This window comes from Neolamprologus multifasciatus, chromosome 7 (assembly GCF_963576455.1).
Source record: "Neolamprologus multifasciatus chromosome 7, fNeoMul1.2, whole genome shotgun sequence".
In the NCBI taxonomy this organism is placed as follows: domain Eukaryota; kingdom Metazoa; phylum Chordata; class Actinopteri; order Cichliformes; family Cichlidae; genus Neolamprologus; species Neolamprologus multifasciatus.
The window spans coordinates 21,286,078-21,298,852 of NC_140445.1; the positions used below are offsets into that span (position 1 = coordinate 21,286,078).

Sequence of the window (12,775 nt, forward strand, 5' to 3'; positions counted from 1 at the left end):
CTTGCATTAGCATGCATTAGTTCCTCTTTGCTTACACGTACACCTCTGTGCTGTATGAACCTTGCAATCATTTGGATGGATTGGATTTCTCAAGCTGTAATCTTTTGTGGAACATTTCACAAAAAGCTAATCGGACTCTGTTGACCCACTCAAATATGGTTGCTCAGCTAAGACTGGGTAGGAATGTGAAGAATTAAATATAACAAACAAAGTTTCTTATTTGCATTTACACCACTCCCTGCATCACATTGGATAAACCTGCGGTGTAATTACAGCTGTATTAATCTGCATAGTGTAATTACAAAGCACTGCAATTCTATTATATAATAATTATAGATTCAATATTAGGTTAAAAAGCACCATTATAATGCATCTATGTGTTTTTTAATGGTTACATATCACTTAATCAAACTTCCTCAAACACTGAGCATTTCTGCATGTCACATGTCCTCTTCTTCTCATCAGATATCCCCCAAACTCGCAAAGACACACTGACCACAAGATTTTAATTTACTAAGGGGGTGTGCTGATGTGCAGCTGTCAGACCATGCCACTCCGCTTTCCCCACTTCCTCCTGTCCATCATCCCTTCTTTCCTCCCTCCTACCCAGAATGCAATGCAAACTTGAGCAGGCTCAGGCGAGCTATAAAAAGGCATAGAAGCGGAGAGGGAGGGCTGGCGTGCAGCAGGAACTGTGCAGTCACACGCACACGGGGATCCAGGGACAGCAGCCCCTTACGCTGAGATCTAAAGCCACAACGCAAAAGAGAGGTCAGTACAGAGGACAAAGGCTCTATAGAGGAAAAACAGGCAGGAAACGCCTCTGAACAGGGCTGGGTTTGTCAGAGAGAGAGAGACAAATAGAGAAATATCGGAGAGACAAAGTGGGCAGGGCTCTTTGACGGGATGGAGAGTGGGAATGACAGAGGCAGAGGTTCTTATGGGAACTGTCATGGGACCGTTTAGTCACACTTTAAAATGGTTGACATTTCTTTTTTTCTTTATGTGCCAAAGGAGCCAATCATGGATTTCTTTGCAGTGTAAAGGCATGCAGGGCTCGTCTGTCATTCACAGTGACGTTACTTAAGGCATTGCATCATAATTATCCCCAAAACTATAATTAGCACTGATTGTATTTGCTTGTTTTGCTTTGACTTTTCCTTCTCTGGTTTTCTTCTACTTTGATACCGTGTCAACATTCTCCTGAACCTGCAGCCATTTAAAAGGGCATTTTCATGCAATCCCGCGTAGCCATTAAAGTCTGCTGCAAAGCTTTTAGAGCCCGCGAGGATCATTAGCAGCTGATGAGGGCTGAGTGCTATTGATTCCTGTTTTTACGTGCAATTTGGAGCACAGACACATTAATAACACCCACAGCAAACAATTGAATGTCTCATGCTCCATCCTTTCACAAACAACACGGAATATCTCCCACCGCACTGACGTCAAAGGGTCCCCTGATTTCCCTTAAAGGGACAGCGCTCTCAATTAAAACCGCAGAGCACCCTGGTAACCAAACGATTTACAGGGAGAATGCACTGTTAGATCATCGCTTTCTGTGTTTTGCTTTCAGGGGCGGTCAGTCAGAGCTTCATCTCCATGGGCTTTTTAGGAATGCTTGACAGATAACCTTTAACAGCTGCACATCAGCTTGAGTCTTTTTTTAGCAGGGCCGCATGTATAAAAACGGTAATTAGACATGAGGGTGGTGCAGGCAAGACGGACTGTGCCATCTTCCTTAGGATGCATGTAATGGTGATTGTAGGATCTGTAAATATAGAATAAAAAAAAATTCAAAACTGCATATATGAATAGAACACCACTACTATATCAGGTTCTCTAAATAATTTCAGCACTTGATTGGACTGAATTGAATTTTCATATTGCAGGATTATATAAGGGACAATTTGGACACCACCTCTCTGTTAAGACTCTCCCGAGGAAATGTAGTATGTAGTTTCCCTTCCATAATTGCAGACAGTGTTAAATGCCATGCCCACACCTAGGAGTTGTGCAATCAGGAGTTAGAACACATATGACATGTCAGGACACAGAAGGTGGCACCATAATAGGTCACACCGAGACTCCCAAAACAGGCACTGTGCTGACTCAGATGTCAGCCTCCGAGTGACATTTACCCAGACCACAGGGTTAATGGCTGCTGACATAAAACTGGATACCTGAGAATCAATGGCAGGGAGCACTGAGGTGTGGTACAAGTGAGAATCCGAGAACAAGCTGACAAACTTTTAATGCAAACCAAAAAGCACACACTAGGTTTAGGAATGTACAAGCTTCCTTCAGATTAAGTATACTTTAATGTATATCTTACTTTTTCTGTCCGGCAGTTTAGCCATAAAATGACTCATATCGCACTGTTCTGCAAGCGTATTTTTGCAACCTGGCACTATGCAAACTGTACTATTTGAATTGCGAGGGCTAGATAAAATGCAAACTGCTGCAATGTCACCAGGTCAGGTTTGTTTCAATTAATTTAATGCTACTCCTCGAGGTGTGGTTCTTTTAATGCATTCTAATAAAATCGTGCCACAGTAAAACAGTTCCTGGAGATCCTTGAGGAATATGTAATTCCTATTAAATAATAAATCCAAAAATACTGTTTTTTAGTTGTTCATTTAAATACGCATTCCACGATTACACTCAAAATGTCCAACACTGCACCTATGAAGATATTTGTCACCATATAATGTTTTTTTTTTTTCTGGTGTACAGTGTGTCCTTTCCTTTTTAGTGCCCATGCCAAGGCACTTGGAGGCACCAAGTAACCTGAGAAGTACTCCCTTGCCTTTTGACACACATTTAATTTGACATACAAGCAGCTTCTTAGGTTACTTTAAGACTATAGCTAGCCAGTTTGTTTCATGTGTGTAACATAGTAACAAGCACAATAGCCAAAAAGTGCTGTATGCATAACTCCAAAGGCACACAAATAGTGCAAAAACTTATCTCAGTGCACAACAGCTGTGTGAGAGAAATCCATTTAATTTAGGAAACAATACATGACAAGTTGACAGAGTGTGTGGGCATATGACTGGCCCTGCTTTAAAGTATTTTGTTTTTCAACTGTGCGTTCAGACGGACATGCAGCTACTTGAACATGCTTATTTATGCCAGCAACTCAGCCTTCTTCCTCATTCTTCAGACTTCTGTCTTTGAGTCATCTAAAACGTGTAAACAGGAAACAAACTGGCTATTGTCTTTTTTAGATATGCCCAGGTCTATTAATACAACACTAAAAGGTATTTTATTACGCCAAAGGTTTTGTTAATCAAAATATGCTCATAACAGCTTTTACACTATAGGAAAGAAAAGCAGGGTTGCCATTAACAGCATGCTGCGTGCTGTTGTGTCTGCTCAATTGTGCTCAGTACACTGTACGCTCAATGACACACCAGAAAACTGGCTTTTCCTACATTATACTATACAAAACACACACACACAAACAAACTGTAGTGACTTTACCAGGAATAGTAATATTGCCACCTTTACTAAAACCAATTTCCCCCCAAAAGTTGGAATATTGTGTAAAATATAAAATTGTTAAATTTCTTAAAGATTTCATATGAATTCTGTTAAACTTTTAATTATAAATACTGAAATCTCCAAATTATTTTCAATTTTATGCTGGGAATTATTCTAAAATTAAATTAAATTAAACAGAAAAAACTAATTTAAATAGAGCAATTTGATCTTCTGAGCACACAAAACTGTTCTGTATTGCTTAAAGAATATGTAGAGGTGAAAATGACCCTATTATGGTTATTATAGCCTAAATCTGGCACAGTAATTACGGTGATCATGCATACATAATCCAAAGTTATTGATTTATACATTAAAGGGCCACCTATAAATCTATGCCTTGCTTGACCTTGCTTGCTGTATGTATTGTCTGTGAATATATTTACTTTTATGTGTCCTTTTCTCTCTTTTAGTTGACCGAAAACACTCAGACGTAACACAATGGCAGGTAATTAATACACCTGTTCAAGTATTATTATAAATGTCTCGTTACTGATGATTAATGAGGTGGAACGTGTTCATTTGTGTGTTTATTATTAATCTAATGGAGTAAAGGAAAGCAGACAGACTGTTGCGTTTCCATGAACTCTACTGCCCTCTTTTGGACAGTTTGGAGAACACAGGGGAGGTTTTAGTATGTACATTTTAAAAATATTGCGCTCAGATTCTTTGTCGTGATATTGCATTTAATGAAAAACCCAGACATGATCGCAGAATATGATTAAGAACAAATGGAAATGGCCTTATTGGTTAGATTTGCAATTCAGACTTTGTTATAAGTGCCTGGGAACACTTGGCAACAAAACAAGGGGTAACAACAGTTGCCATGCCAACACTATTTAAGCAATAGCACTAACCTAGACATAAACAAGCTCAGTCTAAACAGCCTGTTGCAGCAGTTAAAAATGGACGTGTTTTCTTCTTCATCACGTGCGCGTCTTTCCTCCACATCCGACTATCAAGACGGTTTGTTACAAAAACGTTTTCCTTGTGATTTGAACTTTTGCTGTCAAGAAAAACCTCCCAATTCACGCATGTATAACTTTGTCTGTGCCTGCTCATTTCAGACAAGCTCAAAGATGCCAAGATCATCTTTGTTGTGGGTAAGTACCCTGAGCCACTCTTAGCACTTTAGCACTTCATGCCACATGACTGTTTTTTTTTTTTAAATCTTATTTTTAAAGGTGGGCCTGGCTCTGGAAAGGGCACCCAGTGTGAGAAGATAGTGGCAAAGTACGGCTACACTCACCTGTCATCTGGTGATCTGCTCCGTGCCGAGGTGGCTTCTGGCTCTGAGAGGGGCAAGCATCTCCAGGCCATCATGCAGAAGGGAGAGCTGGTACCTTTGGTAAGAGAGGGCACTATAACTGAAATAATTGCGAGTATGCATAATTTAAAAGAAAATAAAAGGTTTCATGTTTTTTTTGTCCAATACTAAATGAAAAGACAAAATACAAGTGTCAGCTCTTCTACGACAGCTTTTTTTGTCAGTGCCATATCATGGTGAAGATTGATCATAATGTTTTGGGGCTACCTGCAGGACACAGTCTTAGACATGATTAAGGAAGCCATGATTGCCAAGGCTGATGTCTCCAAGGGTTTCCTTATTGATGGCTATCCCCGTGAGGTCAAGCAGGGGGAGGAGTTTGAGAAGAAGGTATGGGCTTAATTCATCTTTGCAGCAATGATTTAAAAAGAAAGAAAGAAGGAAGCTTAAATGAACAAACTGTCTTTGATCCCAGATCGGCAAACCCTGCTTGCTGCTGTACGTCGACGCAAAAGCAGAGACTATGGCCAAGAGGCTTTTGAAACGCGGTGAGACCAGCGGCCGCTCTGATGACAACGAGGAGACCATCAAGAAGCGCCTGGACCTGTATTACAAAGCAACCGAGCCAGTGATTGCCTTTTATGAGAGCCGTGGTATTGTCAGGAAGGTGTGTGTGACTGCTGCGTCAGCGGAAAAACAACATTTGAATCTCATGTGAAACGTCAGCATATATTCTAACGCACCCATTGTCATCTTATTTTGCCCAGGTTGACTCAGAGCTGCCAGTGGATGATGTCTTCGGCCAAGTCGCCAAGGCTATTGATGCTCTGTAGTAAAGCAGCATAACTAGATGGGCCTGTGTCTGATTGTTATTTTATTTTCAAATTTCAAAAAAACTAACTAAAAAAAGCCAAAACAAAAGAGAAACAATACACTTTCAACTCTTTTGGCCACCAGTCTCAAAGATGTCTTAACTTTAATCCTAATCAGCAATAAGAACCTAAAGTTTTAAAGTTACACAGAAATGATTCTGTGTGAAGCAACTTTAAAAAATATCTCTATATGTACAACGTATAAGTCTTGTTTCCATTCTATACTTAACATTTACAGATATGGATGCAGGCCTGTCTACAATTCAGAGGTGCTGTATACAAGAAATGTTAACCACCTTCTAACCTTTAAGGCCTACACTTGGTCAAACACGCACTTTACACTCCCCCTTTTTTCCCCTCTTAAGTGCTGCCGTATTAGAACCAAGAGTTAACGACTTCTTTATACATTGTGCCATTAAATAACTGCAGAGATCACTGTGGACACACTGGTGGAACTTCATTTTCATGTTCGTTGATGGAGCTTTTAAATTACAGTTGCTGACCGCTTTTAACTTCACACGGTCATTTCTGTTAATCTATTTACAGTTACATTTAAAGCACAAAAATGTTCAATTTCTTTTCTATTTTTTCATTAAGATATACACATGTTACATGTATTTCTATAATGTGGTATATGTAAAAATGAAATAGCCTATAATAAAAAACAATTTGAGTTATTACTGGTGATTGTGTTACCATTGCCCTGCAGTCTGCAGTAATACTTAAAAAAACATACTCTCTTCTTTACAGTGCATAAAACAATATACAAAGTCATATTGTGAGGAATCCTGGACAACAACAAGCACACCTAAAAAGGGGACTTTGACAAGGCTTACGAGTTCAAAAGGGGAAATGGTGGTGTTGCTGAAGCTTGTAGACACAACAGGATGCAGAAAGCTGTGAGCCAGTCTTCTCCTGTTATAAAGTTTTCCCTTAAGACCTTGGTGACCACCTGGTCTTCACTTGCCTCTCATCTTCCTCTCTCTCGCACACACAAACACACATTTCCAGCTGGCCAAGCAAACACTGCGGCAGGTATCCGGACTACTCTCAAAGGAGAGCTCTGATCATGACCGTGTGCTGCAGGGACAAGGAAGAGGAAAACGACCTCTGAAAGGTGCACAGGATGTGTCCATTGGAAAGTCAATCAGGAGACGGCGTCTCTATGTGCTTTCATGAAGCCATTGAGGATGCGGCTTGAATGCTAGGAATGCTAGTCTTACTTAATAAAGGTAGAAGACAAAGGGAATGACCAGAGGTCGCGGTGGAATTTATCACGTACAGCAGAGAAAGAAAGACAGAGGCGCATGTCTCTGAATGTGGGAGAGAGGTGAGAGGGAGACGGGGGTGATAGCAACCCTAAGTGTGTGCGCGTGTCTACTTACCTACAGCCCTGCAAGTTTGGGATCTCCAACCAAGCTAACCTATTCTGATTTACTAAAAAATATATACAATACAGAGCAAATGTTTTGAGTCCCCCTTTATTTCTTGCTCTGTTACTAGGTGCTTTTGGTTTATTTAAGTAGTCTGGGCTTCTTGAAGGGCATTCAAAGCTCTTCTTTGGATGTTGGCTTACTTTTGTTGATCCCACACTGCTTCAATAATGTTAAAGTCTGAGCTGTTTCTGAGTGTTTGCTATCATTGGTATGATGAAAATTGAAATTTTTGACAATCAGATTGTATTACATGGGGGCTCAAAATCTGATGGCACTTTTATGTGTTCATATTTCAATCAATTTTAACAAGATCAACTAAACTACTGGCTGTAATGCAACAACAAACCCACGATAAAGCCTCCACTGTGTTCTGCAGAGGGTTGTTGACACTCACCGTATCTCTCTCCTGACCTTTAATTTATGGATGATGATTTGAGGCTTTGGTAAACAGTAGATGGATCAGCTAAAGGCCCAGGCCCTTAAGGGCATGACTTTTGGATGTTGATCATCAGTGTCCTTAAGATTTTTTAAGGACTACTGCACAGCAGATATGCTAAATCTTAAGTTAATAGGATTTGGGGAATCATCTTGTTACACTTCAAGAATTATACATCTAGCTCTTTGAAAGCAAGAATATAACAAAATAAAGATTGGCTCCAGACTTTTTTTTTACACAACGCCGTGTGATGTTTTGTAAAAAATTAATGTATAAAAGAAGAGACCTACTTCATTACATTTTTCATTTGCTATTGTGGCAAATATTTTAAAAAGGTGGCAGGCCTGCATTGCAGACGGGCCACATTTGCACCTAGACTCTTTTGCTATGGAGGAATTCTGATGAGTGTGCAGATTATAGTTTAGCATTCTCTGCACATGATTCTTCAAAAACATTCATATATAAAAATTTCATTTCTTGCCCACTGATGCCTTCTTGTTCCAGTAGCCCACTTCTCATCAGGGCATCCTGATTCCTCAACATCTAGACCTTGTTAATCCGGGTGACATCCAAGCTGACATGACTTCATATTTATTTTAAAAAACCTCAGGCAGGCTGGCTTAGCATGGGGAATACACACACACACACACACACACACACACACACACACACACACACACACACACACACACACACACACACATATATATATATATATTTAATGTGGGTGTAGGTTCAGCTCTTAACAAGCTGGAAATTCTCTTGCCTCCTCAAACCACAGGCTTGGTGTACATTACTTGGATTGCTTGGTCCAAGAGACAGTTCTTCACTTTGACTGAGACCATCTTTAATGAGCTCGCGCTCAGTGAAAGTCGTGGCATTTCTGTATATTTTTTTTCATTGCATAAACTGCATGGCTGTACTGATGATGTATGTTCACTGTCAGTGGTTTTTAGTGTTGTGATGTGAATTTTCTTTTTCTGGTGTTGCCCCTTGCAGTTAAAGGCTGCTTTAGATTCTCTGGATTATTTAATGATATGTGTTATTTACAGTATGAAGATACATCACCTACTATGAAGTATGAATAGAAAATAACTCCCAAATTCTTTCCATTTTTAAGTTGAAAAGCGTCATTTTTAAATTGTTCAAGTATTTGCTCACATAGCCTGTCACTGAGTGGTAAACTCTTTCTGTAATTATGAGTGAAAGACAGGTTTTCCAGTGTTTTGTTGCCCATATTGCAGCTTTATCAAAGCGGCATAGGGAGTGTTGTTAATATAAAATTCAAAGTAACATATTACAGATGATACATTTGCAAGTTTGATCAGTAGATGTTTAATTGATTTAGTCTTGTTTTGGCTTCCTTTTAGGGGTCATCTCGCCTCTGTCAGTGCGCCCCAGGACAGCTGTGGCTACAATGTAGCTTTCCATCACCAGTGTGTGAATGTGTGTGTGAATGGGTGGATGCCTGAATGTAGTGTAAAGCGCTTTGGGGTCCTTAGGGACTAAGTAAAGCGCTATACAAATACAGGCCATTTAACATTTACCATTTTCATCTAAAGTTTCACCAACTGTCCTCCTTCTGTCCTCTTCTATCCCTTTTCTTTTCATTCTTTAGCTCCTTAAATGACTCCATCCACCTTCTCATCACGCTCTCTTCACACATTAGTACATTTGCGTCTCTGTCCTTAATTGCCCTAACTTGCTGCACATCCTTTCCAGCACACACTCTCTGCCTAGCCAATTGATACAAGTCCTATAAGGCGTTGCCACCTCTCTCTTTAATATACAACTAGACTTTAAGTACTCATTTTACTACTTCTTCCACTTTTTCTTTGCCAGCCTCTTCCTTCAAATACTTGCCTGTACTCCCTCTTTCCACCACCATGTGTCATTGCCTTCTTTCTTCTGTCCAGAGGATACACCAAATACCTTCTTTGTAGTTTTACTTAGTTCTTTACTCCTTTTTGAACTCAACAACATTTTTCCTCCCTCACTTTCCATCGCTTGGAAGTCTAATTCACTACTAAGTCAAAATGATTTGCACATCTTTACACTCTTTTTTCACTAATAGATTTTATGCAATGTTCCAAGTCCAACACCTGCACAATGAACAACAAGCAGGGAAGATCTGAGCACTTATTTCTTCATAGCCTAGGTAGGATTAGATTTTTTTCTTCAGTGCCCCCCTGTGGAGGTTTTTTAAACAGTAAGTGAATGGCCTTGCATGCACAAATTTATTTGCTTTAAAACCTGGTTAAAAGGCAAGTTTCAAATGAAACAGTCCATGTGTAAGATTTCAGCCAAGGCAGAAAGGATGGTCTGAAAAAAAATGTGTACATGATGTATAACTGCGTTCACTTATTTGCACCGCAGAATCTAACGTCAGCTAGAAATTCTAAGCAAAGGCTTGTTGGGCTTTGTTTATTCCAGACATCGGGTATCTCATGGGAGTCATTCCAGCTACCAGTAACTTATGTATACAGAGTTTTTTGGGGGGTATTTTTGGAGGAGGGGGGAGGGGGGGTCAACTTGCTTAGAAAATAACCTGCCTGCTTTCAGACTGTCACAGACTGTTACCAGGGCCTCTCATTTAACTCAAAGATAAACGCACTCTAACAAAAGCCTTGTATTACTTTTAAAGGTGAGATATGATTTTGCAAATGGGACTTTTCTATAATGAAGGTCTTGCCAATTAAACACCATAGGGGATTGTGGGTGTAGGTTCAATTGCTTTGTAAAACGGACAGACTTCTTGTTCATCTGGTATCAGTCTGTGAAATTACCAGTGGAAGGCCATGTGTCAAATCCCCCCTCGGAGTACGATAAGGAAATAAGTAAGCTGGCTCATAGTCCTCATTCTCCTTCTACTTTGCTGTGGACTGCATAGCACGGGCTGGCTGGCACCACCACAGAGACCCAGTGGCACCGTGCGGGAACCAATGTCAACTAGTGATGAAAGACGACGGCCGATTGTTTCCTGTTATTGAAAAAGGATGCATGGGTGGGGGTGGGGAGTTGGGGGCTGGCTCCAATAAAAAAGGAATGCCATTGAAGCAGAGGGCTACTGTCCTTTAGCTTCAGAGGGACTTAAATACCTGAAGCAAATGCAAAGTGTGATATACGCCTCAGTACGAGAGCACTGCAGTTGTTTGAGCATCAATGGACACAAGTAGCATGCAGTCGTCTCTGTTTAGTGTCACATCCCATGTGCACTTCTTTGTTCATTCCGCCTGAAGGAATGTGGTCATTTTACAGAGTCCATACACAGAATACTAACCAGACTTAGAGACATGTGCTGCCTTCATTAAACGTGTCCACTAAACTGTGCACACAAAGGTAAGTTCAGAGTGACTTAGGCAGTTAAGTATTTATTTTACATTCCTATATTGCACATGTAAATCATTAGGGAGAGAGAAAATGAAAGAAAGCCACAAAACTGCAGAGTTGCTGTTTGTGCAAGTGTTTGCTACTGGACTTTTGTGATTACTGTGAACGCTTTTATTGCATTGTTGATTTGATACGATGATGACTCCTCCGAGTCTGTTCAGTGCAAAAAGGATGTTGTGTCTACTCTTTAGAACTCTCACTCTTTCTTTGTGAGGCTGATGTAGCCAAACATAAACACAGTTCAAAGATAAATCAAACTTTTTTTTCCCAGTTTTGGTTTTTAAAGTAAGCAGCTCGTAAAAATGTCACACTATTTTTTTTTATTAAAGAAAATTACAAGGCGTTCCTACAAATAATTACAAATAACAAAATATTTTTGAAATGTTAAATAAGTAATTAATTTATGTATGTACAATTTAAAAAATGAACATTTTTTAAATGTTTCCTTGAGTTTTTGAGCCGTATTTTTTAGTCTCAATTTTGCATTGCTCAATCTTCATATTTGCAGGTTATGAATGTAAGAATAACTTTAATTATGTCTCATATCCACTTTGCTGGCATTGAAAAGCCAGCCATCAAAAAAAAAATTGCATATTAGTTAAAGTAAAATGTGACAAACTGTGGTGTGGGAACACATTTAGTGAATAAATCATGATTTAAATGAGATTATAAGTATCACTTAAGTCTCTGCTTTGCTGAAGGGACCAGAGGGAAGCTGGTGTGGCCCAGTGATGAACTTCAAATTGATACATAAATACCATTTTTCTGTTAAATTGTGAATATGGTTTCTCTCCTTTTTAAAATGTTTTGCTCTTTTACTTCTGTCTCCTTGTGCCATCCTCCTCTGTAGCACTTCACTTGTGAATTTTCTCCTAACTGTTAGATATAAACAGCACTCAACTAACAACAGATTGCATTTTTCCCCTCATTGGTGAAAATGTATTCTGCCTTTTAACTGAAACTTGACAACTGTCTTGTTGTAACTGCTTGCAGGTGACACCTTTCTTACTATGTAGCTGTCAAACTTAGTGTCTGACTTCTTGGATCCTAGTCCAAAACAATCCCATCTTAATACACTTTAAATAATCTATAGTGTCCATGTGCTACTTTGCACCATCACCACCACAAACGTCATAAAATGCACAACCTTTGTGCGATATGGTAATTATTGGCATTTACTGCATTGTGGGGATATTAGTAGAAAATGGTGTACATAGGAAAAGCACCTTCAGTGACACCTGGTAAATAATTTTAACTAAAATGGACCTGCTAATATCTTTAAATTATGCATCGGTTTCCTGAGTATAGACCATTAAACACAGCACTGACCTTTACCTGATAATAGGTGTGTAATTTCCATAATAGCACTGTAATGACACCGATTATGCTTCCCCGAGGCATACAAAAACTTACTTCCATATTACACAATTCTGTGTCGTTCTGGGGACAATACTGTACACGAATAGGTGTGTGACTGGAAATAGAAATGAACGTGCATAACTCAAAATGAGCAACAATTTAGTGTGCCGTCAGCTCTGGGCAGCTTGGACTTTGTATATATGTGCATAAGATGAGCAGACATCTGGAACTTCTTGTCTCACTGAAAGATGAGAAACCAAATGTGACAGTAATTGTTGAAACACCTTCTTGTTGATATATATTTGGTAACAACTGTGCTCTGTTGTGTGGCATATGTGCCATTTGGTCTTATCCAAACACATCACATTTCCTTCGGGATTAATAAAGTATTCTGATTCTGATTTGGACAAGTGTGGAACAGAAACTTGGATATCTAGCCGTATCTCTGGGAATACTGCTTTAATCTGTTTCACCA

General features: G+C 39.5%; 1 protein-coding gene across 2 annotated transcripts; it reads left to right on the top strand.

Annotated features, from left to right (window-relative positions):
* Positions 1–632: 632 nt before the first annotated feature.
* On the top strand, positions 633–6,357 carry ak1 (adenylate kinase 1). Of its 2 annotated transcripts, XM_085166432.1 has the most exons (7): positions 633–771; positions 3,954–3,988; positions 4,608–4,643; positions 4,725–4,888; positions 5,081–5,197; positions 5,283–5,474; positions 5,575–6,357. In XM_085166432.1, exons 2-7 carry the CDS (start codon positions 3,982–3,984, stop codon positions 5,638–5,640), a joined length of 582 nt encoding a protein of 193 aa, XP_085022558.1. In that variant the 5' UTR covers positions 633–771; positions 3,954–3,981; the 3' UTR covers positions 5,641–6,357. The 2 variants fall into 2 exon arrangements, with proteins under 2 accessions (XP_085022558.1, XP_085022557.1); XM_085166431.1 differs by lacking the exons at positions 633–771; positions 3,954–3,988 and adding an exon at positions 4,291–4,506.
* Positions 6,358–12,775: the final 6,418 nt, after the last annotated feature.

Bases quoted from the DNA above. Each gene is read 5' to 3' on its own strand.
- ak1 (XM_085166431.1), top strand. From the start codon at position 4,446: ATGGACGTGTTTTCTTCTTCATCACGTGCGCGTCTTTCCTCCACATCC. The intron at 4,507-4,607 runs GTTTGTTACAAA...TGCTCATTTCAG, and splicing joins CACATCCGACTATCAAGACG to ACAAGCTCAAAGATGCCAAG. The intron at 4,644-4,724 runs GTAAGTACCCTG...TTATTTTTAAAG, and splicing joins CAAGATCATCTTTGTTGTGG to GTGGGCCTGGCTCTGGAAAG.